Raw genomic sequence first — 17,096 nt, forward strand, 5'->3', positions numbered from 1 at the left:
ACTGTAAACTCGGCTGACCTTACCCAGCCTTGGGGGAGACCGAGGGGGCGACCGCCCCCTCACGCTGCCACACGCTCTTCCGTCCCCCCGGGTGCGCGCGCACGCAGAGTTGAGGCTGGCCACGACCGCCCGGACTCCGGCAGCCCGGCGAGGCCTGCCCCTGTTCCCATCCGTCTGCACACAGTCAGGTGGAGGGAGTCCTCGCGCTCTGGCGAAGCGTGTGAAGTTGCAAAACGGCTGTACGTAATCTACCGCCGTCCTTGGGGTGCTCGAGATGGAGAGAAGCAATGCACAACTATTTATATGTAGGGTGACCACAGTTCTCCAAAGGAAATGACAATCCTAGATCAAGCCTGTATATACAGAAAAGTGGTGAGGTCCATTAAACCCATATGATACATTAAACCTTTGTTTTTGAGAATCTGTCTAAAAAGTTAATAATTATAGGGGCGCCTGGGTGGCTCAGTCAGTTGAGCGTCCAACTTCGGCTCAGGCCATGATCTCACGGCCTGTGAGTTCGAGCCCCGCGTCGGGCTCTGTGCTGACAGCTCAGAGCCCGGAGCCTGCTTCGGATTCTGTGTCTCCCTCTCTCTCTGCCCCTAACCCACTCGCATCCTGTCTCTGTGTCTCTCAAAAAAAAAATAAATAAACATTAAAAAAAAATAAAAAATGAAGTTAATAATCATATTTGTGTTACAACCAAAAAAATAAAAACCCCACATCCTTAGCAACCCTTTAAAAAATCCTAGCTAAGGAGCAGGGCTTTACAGGGAGTACTGCCTGTGGGGACAGCGGTGGGGGCGGGGTACTTTCCGGAGCAAAGGCAGGACACGTGGTCTCAGACCGGCCCGGGGAAGTCTGGTGCTGGGGTTGCGCTACCCCGGGGAAGGCACCCGCTGTGAGTGTTGAGCCTTCCCGCGCAGATCTCAGACCTCGCCTCTCTGGCTTCGGGTAGCATCGTGTCCAGCTGGCGTCTGCCCTCCTACCCGCATCTCACTCTACTTCCTCTTTGGCTGAATCATGTCGGAAGACTCCTGCCTATACAGCAAAACCCCCTCTGAAACAATCACCACTCCTGAAATGGTGGCGGAAAACCTGGAAGCGAGTATCTAGTTTTCACTCAGGAAGAATTTCATTTCATCTTATGCAGCATTGGTTGTTTCCATCATCACCGGAATGTAAAGTTCTCCTAATGTTCTGGGGTTCTTCTCCTGACCAGTGGTGATCAGGTAAATGCATAAGGAAAGGGCCACGCTCTGAGGGAGCTGGTCGAGTTAAGGCCGTATAAATATTTAGGGCCGAGTATCTGTGCTGTCTGCCCCTACTAGGCCCAGTAACGTTGTCTTCCAGCTGAGTCATTATCGAAAGGCAGGCAGTAGAAGAAAGAAGGGTCAGGGACGCCTGGGCGGCTCAGTGGGTCAGCCATCTGACTCCGGCTCAGGTCATGATCTCATAGTCCATGAGTTTGAGCCCTGCATCAGGCTCTGGGCTAACAGCTGGAGCCTGGGGCCTGTTTTGGATTCTGTGTCTCCCCCTCTCTCTGTGCCCCTCCCCTGCTCACACACTCGCTCTCTCTCTCTCTCAAAAGTAAATAAACATTACAAAAATTAAAAAAAGAAAGAAAGAAAGGTCATACAAGGGGCGCCTGGGCGGCTCAGTCGGTTGAGCCTCCGACTTTGGCTCAGGTCATGATCTCACAGCTCGTGAGTTTCAGCCCCACGTCGGGCTCCGTGCTGACAGCTCGGGAGCCCGGAGCCTGCTTCGGATTCTGTGTCTCCTTCTCCCTCTCTGCCCCTCCCCCGCTTGTGCTCTGTCTCTCAAAAATGAATAAATGTAAAAAAAAAAAGATTTAGAAAGGTCACACAAAATAAGGAGGTTTGCTTTCCCACACTGATAAATAGTTACAAGGTGCTAACGCTGTGACGATCCCAACCACCTCTTCTTTCTTTCGAGGATAGATCGGCCGGGCCTTCTCAACGTGGGACACATTGAAAAAATGCAGGAGGGCATCGTGCACGTGCTCAAACTTCACCTGCAGAGCAACCATCCAGACAACATCTTCCTCTTCCCAAAGCTCCTGCAAAAAATGGCAGACCTCCGGCAGCTGGTCACCGAGCACGCGCAGCTCGTACAGGTCATCAAGAAGACGGAGTCTGATGCCGCCCTGCACCCGCTGCTGCAGGAAATCTACCGGGACATGTACTGACGGCTGCGAAGCGAACGGCGAAGCGCGCGGCTCTCCGAGGGTCTTTCCGAGGCGACAGCCCTACCACTCGAGAAGTGGGAGCCACGCCCACTTGGCACAAATTCCACCGTTCTCACCTTAGAGAACGGGACGAAAGCTCTAGGTAACCGGAACCCTAGTCCGCATTTCTCTCTCTCTCTCTCTTTTTCTTTCACACCAGGACTTCTCAGAGCGTGCCCAGTACTGACAAGCTGGTGACAAGTGGCTAAGATGCAGTTCTTGGGAAGTCAAGGGGAGTGACGCGCAGCGGTCTGGCTTTGACTCACCCGGTGTTAGTGCAGATTTCTTCATGTCGCGTTAGCAATTTACTGTCGGATTAACTGGTGACCTCGACATACGTGGTCAGCCTCCTCTTTTCCCCACCTTTTGACTCTTGTGCTCCTGTATCGTTTTGAAAACTAATCGGCACTTTTTAACTTTTATGATCCTGTAAATCTAGAGGAACCCAAAGGTTAGGTATGTAAAAAGCGGTAAAATATTTATTGGGAAGGTGTTAATTCTGTGTCCCGAGTTTGAGGAAAGACAGCATGCTGGTTTTTAATCGGAGGATTTAAAGTTTCCGAGATATGCCTGATAAGCCATCGGGATGCAGCGGTCGGTTGGTTTTCGCTGTCTTTGTGGTTGTAGCTAGTGCGCAGCAAAGGCCCGTTTCCAGGTTTGTGTGGAAGATCCCAGGAAGCCACGTCCCAAGACCGCCCCTGGGCTTGACGGCCTGCCCGTTTCGAGCTGGCGTCTGTGGGCAGCAGGAGCAAGACAAACAGAAAGTATGTCAGGCTCTCTGTTCCCCTGACCTCTGTTTCCAAACCTGAACCGACCGAGTCAGGTTGTCTGGGGGCCACGAAAGCGTTTTCAGGAGCAAACTGACAAACGGTCTGTCGATGTTCCTCTGAGCCCTGTGTGTCAAGGCAGCTCCTTGGTCTTTTCCTGTGTCACTTTTTCAAATGGGCAGCTTTATTTTTTTAACCCTTGGTGAGAGCAGCTGCTCCCGAGAGTGGAGAAAATGAGGCAGACACGGGCCAGGGCAGGGGTGGTGGGGGGGCACCTGGAGAGTGAGGGGGGCAGGCACAGAGTCCTTCGTGTGGTAGCTTTCCCAACACCTAAAATACTTATTTCAGCCTTAAAGGTCATTTCTCAACCTCGGTCTGGTTAGGAAAGCAGTGTTGATCGTGGTTTTTGTCTAGAACATATGGACCCGGAAAGACTCTCTCTTTCTGTCCACCATGGAAGGAAGGTGAGCGTCCCATGGGAGGGTGTGCGGCGGTCCCCGCCCTCCAAGCCAGGCCAGGCTGAGCCTGCCAGGGCTGAGGCTTCCGGTGGGGGGCGGGGACACCGGCCACCTCTCCTCCCAGCAGCACTTAGGACCTGGTTGTGCCCTTAGCGCCCCTACCCCTCTGTCTTTAGAAAATGTGGCTCTAACGGGTCGATGCTATTTGCTGTTGGAAGAATGATCAGGATTGAAATTGATCAAGTTCCCAAGATCGGCACCCCGGGAATGCAGCCACAGAGAGGGCAGCTGAGGTTTCAGCTGGAAAAGGCAAACGCTACAACGGGCGCATCCTTTTCAGAATTAAACGTGAGTGGTACTTTTCACTTTTCACTTTGTGGAAAGATCCAATTAAAGGATCTGTTGGAAGCAAGTAAAAGTATTTCCACATATGGATGACACCAGTCAAGAGGTCATCCGAAATCAGAAGGGAGCTCAGCTTTGAGTCTGCGTCCTGCCCTAGGACGGGGCTCCCTGGATCTGTGGGGCCGAAGGGCCGTGGCTTGTCCACAGGTTCAGGGACAGAGGCTACATTCCGATGCCAGGTCCTTGCTGCCTCTGTTGACCACTGGCCTCTCTCCTGAGGTGCCCCAGATAGACGCTGTTCACAGACGTGGCCTCGGAAAGTGAGCCTCGGGACCCAGGCTTTCAGAAGAGTCGCTCACACCGTCTCTATTTTCATGAAACTTATTTTTGAAAACTCCTTATTTCATGCATCCTGTGGCGACAGGCTGACAAAGCCACAGGTCCTGCGTTCCTAGCGTTGGCGAGCATTTGGCACTCTCGGGGCCCAGCTAGACTCCCAGCCGCGTTCCCGGTGAAGCCACAGAGGAGGCCGCGGAGACCTCAGCTCGAAAGCCACTTGAACTCGTTCACGTTTATCACACATTCGTTTTAAATAATAGTCACTAATCGCCCCTCAATATTTTGGGTCACCTATTGAAAAGTTTCTCAGACCACTGACAGTCAGGTGGACAAACTGTTCACCAGTTCAAAATACTGTAGCATTTCCAGTAGGGACTCTTTAAACTGCACGCAGTGCCTGCTGGGTTTCAGTTGACGTCAGCGTGAAGTTCAGTAGATGGGACACAACAGGTTCAAGAAGCCTCAAGCCAGAGCCCGGAGCCCTTCCTCTCCTGGTGGACTGGCCCACGGGGCGACTCCCCTCTTCACCAAGCCACAAATGCCAAACGCCCGGGAGACCACAGGATTACGAACGGCCTTTGCAGGGCTGACAAGGATGAATCCTGAGCCCGGGAGCCAGCTGGACCTCTCCACCCGATTCCCCCGGCGTCCCTCCTCTTCTGCCTCCTGGGCAGGTCCGGCCGGGCGTCCCACACGCTGAATTCTGCCCCTGCCACCCTGAGGGCTGCACGCACCCGAGGCCGTTTCGGCGAGGCCCAGCATCATCAAAACCAGGGTGCTGGCCACTGCATCAGCACGCGGGGGAATCGCTGGAGTGCCAGAGAGCTGCTCCGTCCGTCCCGCCTTGCTCGAGTTTCTCTGCAGCCTTCCTCAGACTCTTGGACGAGACGCATTGAGAGCATCTTCCTAAAGAGTACGCATACGTCTACACGAGTAAGAACGTGAAGTCCAGGAGAAGAAACGTGGTGCCCAGGGCGTTCCAGAATGCCCGCAAGAGCTGTCGCTGTGGTCAAGGGATTCTTTTCGTTTTCAAAGCGAGAACGTTTCTTTCCGGGTTTTGGATGCATTTCTTACTCTGGGCCGTCCAGAACTCTAAGGAAACGAGCAGCCTCAAGGGCCGTGTGGCGGTCCCCGAGACCGGGCAGCACCCCACGATCTGAGCAGAAGCTCGAGGCACAAGTACCATCCTTGGTTTAACGTCTGATGAGAAGTAAACTGTCCATTCAGCCACTACTGTTTCCCCAAATCCACAGTGTAGCAGCTACCTCAATGAGCTACATCAAAAGGCACTGTTAAAATTAAGGTGCACAAAACGCGTGGGGTCCTCCTGGAGCATCTGGAGTCAGGCTCACCTTTCTTTGCTTGACTGCGCACACAGAGATGGAAGGTTATAGCTTTCTGAAGGCACTCTTGTTGTTTAAAGGGAGCCTCGGAGATACACGTGTGCAGAAGTTGCTGCCCCGTTTAGCGGGACAGAGTTTGAGCATAAGCCGGGTCTAGGAGACATGACAAAGGTCACTGCCTGCATTGACCTGCCCCGCCGAGGGCCTCCCCTCCGCCTGAGCCTACTGGCTGCCTAAGCCTGCCGGACGAGGGTGGGAGGAGGTGCCTCCAAGCAAACCTAGCTGGGCCGTGACTTTCCAAGGGCTCACCCCTGGTAGGTGCACCTGTGGCCCTGTGCTGACTCTGGGCCTTCCCTGCCTCTTGCTCCCTTCTTCAAACCACAGTGGCACCAAGCACATTTGATACTTAGCCACTGGATACATGATGGTTTCCTTGTCTTGACCCCGTGGCCACACCTGTCTTTGCAATGTCTTACGAACTTGTGTTTAAATAGGGGGTGCACAGTTTCAACCAAGTCCGGTGCTCTCAAGACCGACTGGGCCGCTAGCCTGGCCCTACGTGGGGCGCTTCCGGGGAAGCAAGGAAAGCCAGCCACCTTCAAAGTGCCTCTTCCCCGTGTGACCTTTCAAAGCTCGGGTCCCACTAGGAAAACATGTCCAGCGCTCATGGCCCACCACCTACGGCATGGACCTTTACCGCCCACAAAGCAGGCTCCCGCAGCCTCCAGCTCCCGGCCTCTTGAGGGGCTCAGCGGAGATCATCCCAGGTTCAAGTGGAAACATCTGGGCTCGGGGTGAGGGCCGCCTGGCCTTGTGCGTCTTTGGCCTTGGGTGTAGCAAGCACACTTCACCTCCTACCGGCACTTCCAACAGGCAGGGTGGCCTGACCCCGTCCTCCCCTGCAGGTGTTCCTGGAGGGGTCACCTGCTTAACGCCTTTAAGTTCATGGCAGTGATGTCAATTCAGGATGGCAGGGACATTCGACTGTCTGTGCACGTCACAGACTGAGATCGGTGCCACCAACTGAGGGCTATTAAGAAGCGTCCGAGGAAATTTTTTCCACGTAGCCAGTCTTCACCGCACTGGCACTGCCCGGCACTCGGCAGCCCCAAAGCCAGGCTCCCTGTATTTGTTCTCCTTTTTTAAAAGTGGCCCGGCTTCTCCTAACTCTTGGTCCAAGCTGATTTATGGGGCTCCCCTGCCATTTTTTTTTTAAATGTCTTTTATTTATTTTGGGAGAGAGAAAGTGTGCAAGCAGGGGAGGGGCAGAGAGGGAGGGAGAGACAAAGAATCCCAAGCAGGCCCCCATGTCAGCTCAGAGCCCGATGCTGGGCTCGAACTGATGAACTGTGAGATCTTGACCTGAGCCGAAATCAAAAGCCAGACGCTTAATCAACTGAGCCACCCAGGCGCCCCACCACTGCCACTTTAATAGGATTCAGGAAAATGGTCATCGACCCCCAGCCTGCCAAACACACCAGAGTAAGAATTAAAGCAGTGAATTTGGTCAGACTCGGGGTATGGGAGGTCCATTGCATCATTGCATTTCTCTGGAAACCACAAGGCAAACCAGAATGCGTTACTGAAAGTTTTATAAGAGGAAAAAAAAAAAAAAAGACAATCTTCATGCTTTAGTTTAAAGAATTACATAATTCTTTCCATTGTGCTGTTTTCGTGGAATGCGGCAGGGTGTCTTAAGCTTCAGTTTGGTGGGGTGGGTTGAGGCTCGTAAAAAAGCTGTGGCCGTGGCCCGCGTGTCAGGACAACGGGCGCGAGGCTGCTGGCCGGGGTTACTTGCACGGCCCTCGGCCAGCTGGGGCCCTGGGGCGGTCTTCTCACCTCTAGAGCGGGGCTCCCAGCGGACCACTTGCCTCTCCACATTTCAGTCTGAACCCGGAGAAGTGCAACCGTTTCCCACCCACCTCAGGAAAGGGGGGACCATACCCTGTGGCCCAGCTGACATGCAAACAGCCACGCCCTGGCGGAACTCTGCAGAAGAGCACAGACCAAGCTGCATCCACGTTCCGTGTCTCACCTTGACTGGAGCGACCGAAAACATCAAGGACCCCGGTGGCCCCGTAGCTGTTAAATGCCTCATTTGCAAAAGCAAACAAACAAACAAACAAACAACTAAGAAACAATTTTTTTTTTTTTTTTTTTTTTTTACATCAGAGATAATATTAAGACCTGGGTCAGATTTTTCCATTTAAAATGTTTGCTAGTTTAGGTCGAGTGTGAAAGGCTTCCCCACGTGCTTCTCCAGAGAAGGGAATGTACCAGCCTCCTCCTCCTCCCTCACCCTTCTCTCGCCCAACAACCAAACTTCATTTAATCCGATCAACTGCAGTATCGCGCCAACCAGGGCAGGGACACGCCCTCCACCCTGAGCCCTGCCTCCGAGGGCACGAGGGGAGCCCCAAAGTGGGGGCGTGCGGGCCACTGAGTCTCCTGGCCCAGAGGGGGTCCCCCGGCCTCCGCGTGGCCTCTTCAAGCAGGGAGATCACGCTTCAGGCCCAGAAGACAAGTGCGTGACCAATCTTTTCAGAGTAAAATCATTCACTTTCGGAAAATATCTGCTCTTTGAAAAAGCACAGATGGCCTGCTCCTGTTTTCAGGCCTCATAAAAAACGTACCTCACAAAAGATGAATACCACTCAGTACCCTTTCCAGTAAGATTACGGTATTTGTGTTTTGAGTATCGTTATTTTTTCTACACTGTATGGGAAAATGAACCATGTTGATGGCTACATCTTAAATACTGTGATTCAAGTTTTTAAAAAATCTAGTATAAATATCTTACTAACTTATAATCATGCGTTTAATGACAGAGATTTGGGATCTTTTGAAATCAGTATTAGTTGACTCATGCTCTTAGTAGCCTGGCTCTTGAACCCTACTGGAAGCACAACGGAAGCCGGAACAGAACAGCTGAAACACAATTGCACACGCACACTCACACCGCCGGTCCTCTCTCCCGAGCCACTCGGACCTTACTTCCCGCGTCAATCCGTTCCGTTCGTCTTACCCCACATGCGTGAAGCACAAGCCAGCGGACCTTCACCGTCTCTCCAAGCAAGGCTGCGAGAGACCCAGGCCACAAGTCACTTACTCCGCACAGCAGTGCCTGCCGAAGACCTGAACTAATCCTGTGCAGTAAGTAGCTGTCTGTTCTTCAGGGAATTTTTACCTGTGGGTTTTTACCAAAGAACTTGGGCAATTTGAAATATTCTGATGGAACGTGCGCGCCGGCTGCTTCCCTGGCAGTGCCCAGATGGGCCAGCCCGAAGCATAAACAGAAACCACAGCCCCCACGGCACTCCGTGTCGTTTTCAGTGCCTTGGCAAAGCTTCCTGGTGCGTACCCCCCGCCCCTGGGATCCACAGGGCCGTTGTACGGAAAGCCGAGGGGGAGGGTGACCCACGCACATCAGCACATCAGATGGGTGCAGATTTCCAAAGCAAGACTGAGCTTGGTTTCTTGGTGTGTTTATCGTTACCATTTTTAGGTGCCTTATATTCCCCAAGTATTCAGGGGCGGACAGACCCCTTGTCATAATACTAGACAGGAGCGGTTCCAAAGCAGACCTTTTAGAGCAGGTTCTGGTGTCCTCTCTCTGGCTCTGGGTGGAGCATGCAGGGCCTCAGGGAGCAGGGGTGTGCACAGAAAAGCAAAGGTAATCTTCCTAGTCACGTTAACGGATAGTGGTTCCAAGGAATTAGAAAATGGCTATAAAATAACTTTAATTTCTAAAAATCTTTGGTCCTCTTCTTTTTTTCCTGCTAGGAGATTGAACTGATCACATATATTGATTTATATCCTGAGTTTGTGGGAACGTACAGGTTTGGAATGTCCTACTGTAAGACTGATGAATGTAAGGAGTTAATTTCAGGGTACAGCGTTGCCTTAATGGTTTTAAAGAATAAAACTATTTTTTAAAATTATTTGGTGAGTTTTGAGTGATGCTGTGAGGTGAACATTCAGCTTGAAAATTCCTGGCCGTAGCATCTGCCCTCAGCCCAGGACAGCCCCCCGCTCAACCCTGCACCTGCACAGGGGCCTTCACCTGTAGCCTTAAGTCCTTAAGTGGACAGAATGGCCCCAGAACAGTGTGACCCTGAGATGACAGCCATTTATCTGACATAACATGACACACGGGGAGCATGTGAAACAAACCCAGGGCACAGATCAGCCAATAAAAGCTCTTTTTCTGTTCTCTCCTCAAACACGCATCTAACATTCTCCCGGACGGTGAGTTGGCCTTGTGGTACTTACTAGGTGAGACCGCCCCGTTCTGCCCTCTGAGAACCACAGAGGCTCACACACGGTTGAGTGTGTCACCGCCTGGGGGCCGGGAAGGCAGGGGTGCCCAGGGCAGCCTATAGTCCACTGAGGGCTGGTGCTGAGTTCCCTGAAGTTTCCAGAGCAGAGTGAAGGAAGGGAAGGCAGGGGAAGGCATTCCTCTCCCTTGGGCTGGAGCCAGAGCCTGAGGGGACAGAAAAGGCTGGAAGTAGCAACACCCAAGCCCCACTCCACGCCAGATCCAATGTGCCACGGAGAACAGCTGTCCTGCAAATGTTTCAGGGGAAGGATTACTTTCCAAAACGTTAACTGGTTGTCTGGGTTTTTAATTATAAATCTAACACATGATCGAGATTAAAAACATGTTCTAAGCATCACAAGGGTGGGAAGTGAAATCCCACTGTCCCCAGGCCCCCTAATCTCTCTCCGCACACCCGGGCACATTCCCACAGGTCACTGTCCTGCGTGATCTGCGTGAACGCTCACTTCCGGGGACGGGAAGCGGGAGGCCCCAGCCCTCCTGCCTCCAGGTGAGCAGGAAGGGACAGGTGGCCTGGGCCAAGACAGGGAGCTTTGTCCCTTGGCTTCTGTGTCCTCGGGGTTGGGCAGAGCACCATGTCACCTGGAGGCAACTCCTGGATCTGACGAATAGTGCGAAGGGCACAGAGGGCCCCCAGGGGGCCGCGAGTGAGCAGGAAACAAGCCGGGAGATGACCCTGCAGGAAGGCCTAGAGCCCCAGGTCCGGAAGGAGAACAGAAGGGCCAGCAGGCCCAGCCCTGGCTGGCTTTGTGCCAGTTCTCAGCCGTTGCTCGGTTCCTGCCCTGTGGTCTCAACGTCGAGGGCGGCTCTGGACGGGGCTAGGTCTGCAGGAGGTGTGGTCTGAGGTCAGCCTTCTGAGGGCCTTCTCTGCATGTCTCCCTGTCCTCTTGCTGCCGCAGGCTGGGCCCCAGCTCCCTCCAGCTCCCAACGCTGCTCCTGATGGCCCCGAAAAGGGCCGGGCAGAGCAGTTCCCAGCTCAGCCCCCTCCCTGGCCCAGGCTGCACTCATGTCCTGGAACCAGGCTGGCTGGCAGGCTTCTTTGACGGACCTTTCCTTTTCCCCAAGTCTTGCCGAATTTCCCAAGGGAAGGCATCGATGTTCTCCTGGACACAGGGGAGGCAAAACCTCTTGGAATAGAATAAGCTGCACTCCTGAAAGAGCAAAGGGGAAGGGTGGGGCTAAGTACCACAGAATGGGGAGCATGGAGCAGCTCCTCCCCAAGCCCAGCCCTTTCTACACACGGTGGGGGGGGGGGGGGGTGACAAGAACAGCACAAGGGAGAGCTGGGGCTGGGGGCCGGCCAGCCCCCTCCAAGAACGTGGCCATCACCTAAGGGAAAATGATGGAGGAGAGAGGGGGCAGGAAACACCCAGACCCTTCAGGCAGTGGGGTGTCCGGGGGTTTTGAGCCTGCGAAAATCACCCACCGAGGCTGGCAAAGGCGTCAAAGAGAGAGGCAATGCAGGCCTGGGTTAACCAGGGTGAAAGAGGCGGGATGGCACAGAAAGACTCTGGGGTCTGCCCTGCTCCGTCGCGGTCAAGGGCAAACAATAAGCCGGAGCAGAGGCCACACCTAAACAGTCAGAAATCCTAGATCCCTCCGTCTCCTGGTTATCGCACGAGTGGGACACAGACTTGGTAACCACCGCAGACCGAAAGGGCCACGAGCAGGTGGCTGGTCTGGGCAGGAGGTCACAACCACGGCCATTCTCCCCTGTGCCCATCCTCTGTCACTGAACTACAGAGACTCACTGCCCAGGCCCTGTCCAAAGACTGCTTTCCCAGCCCCTTCTGCCACTGGGTGTGGCCACGTGGCAGCTCTGTGCCACCTCCTGGTCATGCCCTCTGAAGGAATGGGGATGTGCTCCCTGTCTCTTCCTGCTGGCGGGAGCATAGGTACGATGGCAGGAGCCGCAGCAGCCACCGTGGACCCAGTGGATGTGACGTGCTGAGTGGCAGCAGTGTCTTTCCTGCCGGCATCACCTGCTCTGGACTCTTACACGTATGAAAAATAAGTGAATACGGTTTGTCGTAATCATGCCACTGTATTTTGGGGTCTCTGTTCCAGCAGCTCAGAGTGTGCCTCAGCTAAGACAAAGCTGCTCTTCCTACAGTTCTCAGGAGAGAGCTGTTCCCGTGTAAGAGAGAGGACTCACTTGTCACTAACAAACTGTTCCATCAAAGAACACTGGAGACTTCGGAGACCACGCCGGGCACCCTCTCCTCTGCTCACCGAGGGCAGCCCAATTTGTAAGCGTGGCATTCAAGGCTTCTCGCCACCTGGCACCGCCCCCCTTTCCGGTCTTCATCTCGCAGCTTCCTCTCTCCCACTGAGTCCTCACCGGCCGCCCATCTCCAAACACCCCAGGCCTCTGCCTCGCAGAGGCTTCCTCCCACCCCGTCAAATCTCATCACCTTGGCCTTGCGGGACAGAGGCTGTTTAAACCTTGTTGGCACTTTGCCCCCTGGCAGAAAGCCCAGGAACCCCTCTACTGCCCGTCACTCGGGTTACGGGGGCCGCACTCCTCCACCTCCCTCCATCCTCGGGTTTTCAAACAACAGGCTCACCACCCTGGTGGACTGGGCCCCCACTCAACCTCTCCAAACCTCAGTTTTCTCATCTATCAGATCAGTATAATATGGTTTTGCCCAGCTAGGCTTGGGCCAGATTGAAGGAATCTGCACTGGTAAAACAGGCCCCAAGCACAGGAATGCTCAAGAATGCTCCAGAAAGCACAGTTCCTTCCTCTGGAAGGTCCCGCCAAGAACAAGTAGGAAGAAGGTCACCGTCCGAAGAACAATGGCCACCCGCATGGCTGGTGCGGGGTGGGGGAAGGGCTGTCAGCACCCACTGCTCCGCCAGCACGGAGACCCTGCGACTGACCCCAGCCCGCCCCTCTGCCTGTCTGCTCACTTCCGTTGGCCACAGGACCCATCCATAATGAGGTGGCCTCCAAGAACCCCCCCGGCCCCCACCGAGTGACTGGGAGGGCTCCTAGGATCACCCAGCAAGGAAAGGCGGATGCTCACGCCGACGTCAGGAAGGCTCACGCGTCACCTTTCCCACACTCGTGCATGTGGGGTCCCGGCCACGGGGAGGGAGGGAAGGCAGCCCCAGCCCACGCAGCTTACCCACCGGGCCCACACACACCAGCCGGCTGCACAAACTGCACTGAGAGCCAAGGACCAGGAATCTGCCCTTGTCTGAGGTGAAGGGGTCCTTCATGACGTAACTCTCCTCCAGAAGGCTGCAGGACAGTAAGGCAGGTGTCGGTCTCCGGGTTAAGGGGGGTAGGAAGGGGCCTGGAGGTTCCGGAGGAGCTGGGTGACCCCTCAGGACACTCCTGAAGTGTCCAGAGCCCGGACAGGGATGGACCTACAGCTCAACACCCAAGTCGTGCATCACACTCAGGCTGGCACCAGCCAACAGCTCTGGCCAGGGGGCCTGGGGGGGGGGGGGGGGGGTTCCGTGGCCAGGAGCCTGAAACGGGGTACTCACACGACAGACTGGGTGTCAGGGGGCTTCTGCCCCACGTAGCTGTATGGGGCTGTCAGGGCACAGAGCTGGCACTTAAACACACCCAGGGGACGGTGGTCTGCCTCACACTCCATCTGCAAGTTCAAGAGACAGGGCGCCATCACCTGCAGAACCAGGAACTGTGCTCATCCCCTAAGCCTCCGGCCGCGTGTTTCTTACCCGTAAGACCCAGGACACCCCTTACAGACAAGGGACCTCAAGTTCAAAGTAAGCGGACAAAAGTCAACACAAGTTCGCGCGAGTCAAGGCTCTGGGCGATGCTTCAAGCCTCAACGGACTACAGAATCCGCTCCGCCCCTGGCCATTTGAGCCCTCTTTACCTCCGACAGTACCTATTTCCAGGACGGCCCCCTCGCACCCTTCGCCACCCTGCACTTGCCCGCCTCCTGGCTCTCGCTCCACCTACAAGGTTTCCCCCCACCTCCACCTCCGGAACCTCCCTCGGGCTACTTCCAAGATTTTCTCTTATTTTTGGCCTTCGGCAGTTTGAATATACACATCTACGGGGTTTCTTTTCCGTACTGATCCTGTTCGCGCTTCTCTAAGCAAAGGGGGCCGATGCAAGTCTCCCCGGGCTTCGTCAGCCCCCCCTACGTCCGGAAGGCGGCCGCGCCATCTCCGCCTGCCTGCCTGCCTCAGTTTCCTGGAGGGCCGCGCACGCCCGAGCCCGCCTCCGGGGAGCCTTCCCGCGTCCTCCATCCCACCCCAACGCCGCGGGCGGCCGCTCGGACCTCGGAGCCCGGGACACCACAAGCCACCGCCGAGCCGCCAGCGCCTCCGGGACGCGCCACTCGCCGCCGGTAACCGGCCCGGCCCAAGGCGCTTGCGCGGCCCCGCCCCCCGACGGCCCCGGCCCCGGCCCCGCCCCCGACTGCCCCGGCCCAGGGCGCGTGCGTGGCCCCGCCCCCGGCAGCCTGGGGCGGAACTTCAGGGTGGACTTCCGGCTGCGGCGCGCGGCGGCGGCTGGAGTGAGTCAGGTCTTCGTCTGGTAGGAGCGCGTCGAGCGGGTATAGTGTTGCGGCTGGTCCCAGGCTCCCGTTTGCTCTCTGGGGGTTGGGACTTTATCCTTTGGGGACTTGAGAAATAAGGAGTATCTGGGAATAACAACCACTCCTGGACCTGGGCCCCGGGGATTTTAACAAGCGCTGTGATGTTCTTTCTAGCGGTTTTGACCTCGGGGTGCTTACAGCAAGGGTATTTTTTGGATCAATTCAAAGATCTTCTACTGTTGGGGTTTTTTTCTGGGTCTGCCCAAAGGTGGACCATCTGGGGGAAGCATTGCATATATAACCTATAACCACTCAGATACACGACCTTGATCTCAGGATAGAGATCAGGTTAGACAAGTTACCAGATGGACTAGATAGGGGAGCCAAGGGAAATACTCAAAGAGCAAATATTCGTCTTTGATAGAAAGTAAAGTTAATTTTAAATTTGAGCTATCCACAGCTTTTAGTGTAAGAAAAAGTTTACCAAAAAAAATCCACAAGGTTTAATATTATCCCCAAATATATATTTTTTAAAATAGTTTCCCTGGGTGGCTCAGTGAGTTAAGCAGCCGACTCCTGATTTCAGCTACATGTAGAGAAACTACATGTAGAATAAGCACTATATCAAAACAATGAAACAACTGGCCACAGAATGGGAAAAGATACTTCCAAAAGATGTATATGATAAAGGACTGTTATCCAAAATATACAAACAACTCTAAAAAACTCAACTAAAAGAAAACCTGATTTAAAAATGGGCCAAAGACCTGAACAGACATCTCACCAAAGAAAATATAGACGGGAGGTAAGCATATGAAAAGATGCTCCATAGGGGCGCCTGGGTGGCGCAGTCGGTTGAGCGTCCGACTTCAGCCAGGTCACGATCTCGCGGTCCGTGAGTTCGAGCCCCGCGTCGGGCTCTGGGCTGATGGCTCAGAGCCTGGAGCCTGTTTCCGATTCTGTGTCTCCCTCTCTCTCTGCCCCTCCCCCGTTCATGCTCTGTCTCTCTCTGTCCCAAAAATAAATAAACGTTGAAAAGATGCTCCATGTCCCAGATCATCAGGGAAATGTGGATTTAAACAATGAGTTACCACTCCATACTTATTAGAATGGCCAACATCCAAACGCTCACAACACCAATGCCAACAAGGGTGTGGAGCACCAGGAACTCTCCTTCATGGCTGGCGGGGATACAAAATGGTACAACCATTTGGGAAGATGGTTTGGCATTTTGTTACAAAACTAAACATATGCTCAGCATACAGCCCAGCAATCATACCCCTTGGGACTCCCCAAAGGAGTTAAAACTTACGTCCACACAAAACCTGCATGTGGGTGCAGGGTATAGCAGTTCTGTGCATAATTGCCCAAACTTGGATGCAACCAAGATGTCCTTCAGCAGGTGAATGGATAAGTAAACTGTGGCCCATCCGGGCAATGGAATCTTACTTGAGACTGAAAAGAGAGGTGTTATCAGGTCATGAAAAGACATAAAGGAAAACAAAAACAAAACAAAACAAACAGACAGACATAAAGGAAACTTAAATGCATGTTACCAAGTGAAAGAAGCCAATCTGAAAAGCTTATATATTATATAATTCCCACTGTATGACATTGTGGGAAAGGCAAAACTATGGAGAAAGTAAAAAGATCAGTGGTTGTCAGGTGTTACAGGGGAGGGAGGGATGAATAGTTGGGACACCGAGGATCTTTAGGGCAGTGAAATTATTCTGTGTGGTAATATAATAGTGGATCCATACCATTACACATTTGTCCGAACTCCTAGAACATACGACACCAAGAGTGAGCCCTAATGTCAACTATGGGTTTGGGGTGACAATGTAGATTCGCCAGTTGTAACAAATGAACCGCCTGGTGGATGTTGGTAACTGGGGAGGCTGTGCATGTTGGGGGGGGGGGGGTCACTGGAAAATCTCTGTAGCTTGTTTGAGGTGAACCTAAAACTGATCTAAAAAATAAAGTATCTTTTTAAAAACACCAAAATAGCATTCAAATTTGATGCAGGGGAATGAGAACTAGGGAATAGAAACATTTGATGCAGTCTGAATCCGAAGATTCGTGCCAAATAATCCTGGAACTTATCTCTATAGAGACTACTTTCAGGCCACTTTGGATCAAGGTGGATCTCTATCGAAAAGGGATTTGAACAAAGTGAGTGGACTGGGGCAGTTTCTGCTTCTCTCTCTCTTTAATGTTTATTTCTGAGAGAGAGAGAGAGAGAGAGAGCGAGGGGGAGGGGAAGAGAGAGAGGGAGAGAGAGAATCCCAAGCAGGCTCTGCACAGTCAACGCTGAGTCCGACACAGGGCTTAAACTCGTGAACTGTGAGATCGTGACCTGAGCTGAAGTCGGACGCTTACCTGACTGAGCCACCCAGGTGCCCCTCCACTTCTCTTAATAATGTCCCAGCACTGGAAAATGTGAACTTAGCAAAACACAAATACCTTCTGGATGGAGGTAAACTGTGAGAAATGGTGGTAGACACGAGATGAGGATAACATTTGGATGAAGAAATGAAAGTTTTTCACATGTGCTGTCTTTACGACGTGTAAACATGACATTGACATCCGTGGGTTCAATTCTAAATTTAAAGATTTAAGCATTTTATTGACGGGGCTCCTGGGTGGCTCAATCGATTAAGCATCTGACTTCAGCTCAGGTCATGATCTCATGGTTCATGAGTTCGAGCCCCTCATCAGGTTCTGTGCTGACAGT

General features: G+C 53.5%; 2 protein-coding genes across 7 annotated transcripts in view; one reads left to right on the forward strand and one right to left on the reverse strand.

The window, feature by feature from the left end:
- PPARA (peroxisome proliferator activated receptor alpha) overlaps nt 1-9,438 on the forward strand; it is a 73,563-nt gene extending 64,125 nt beyond the window's left edge. For 4 of the 6 annotated variants that reach the window (XM_047866865.1, XM_047866864.1, XM_047866863.1 and 1 more), the window contains one exon: nt 1,959-9,438. In XM_047866865.1, coding sequence (XP_047722821.1) covers nt 1,959-2,206 — 248 coding nt within the window. In that variant the 3' untranslated portion in view covers nt 2,207-9,438. The remainder of the gene's footprint in view (nt 1-1,958) is intronic. The other 2 variants (XR_007153977.1, XR_007153978.1) reach the window with 2 other exon arrangements.
- A 668-nt stretch (nt 9,439-10,106) lies between these two features.
- On the reverse strand, nt 10,107-14,202 carry CDPF1 (cysteine rich DPF motif domain containing 1). Its single transcript, XM_047866868.1, has 4 exons — nt 14,105-14,202; nt 13,335-13,447; nt 12,972-13,083; nt 10,107-10,987 (listed from the first exon to the last, which is right to left on the reverse strand). The coding sequence occupies exons 2-4, from the start codon at nt 13,445-13,447 to the stop codon at nt 10,841-10,843; spliced, it is 372 nt and encodes a 123-aa protein (XP_047722824.1). The 5' UTR covers nt 14,105-14,202; the 3' UTR covers nt 10,107-10,840.
- Nucleotides 14,203-17,096: the final 2,894 nt, after the last annotated feature.

Source organism: Prionailurus viverrinus, chromosome B4 (assembly GCF_022837055.1).
Source record: "Prionailurus viverrinus isolate Anna chromosome B4, UM_Priviv_1.0, whole genome shotgun sequence".
Classification (NCBI taxonomy): domain Eukaryota; kingdom Metazoa; phylum Chordata; class Mammalia; order Carnivora; family Felidae; genus Prionailurus; species Prionailurus viverrinus.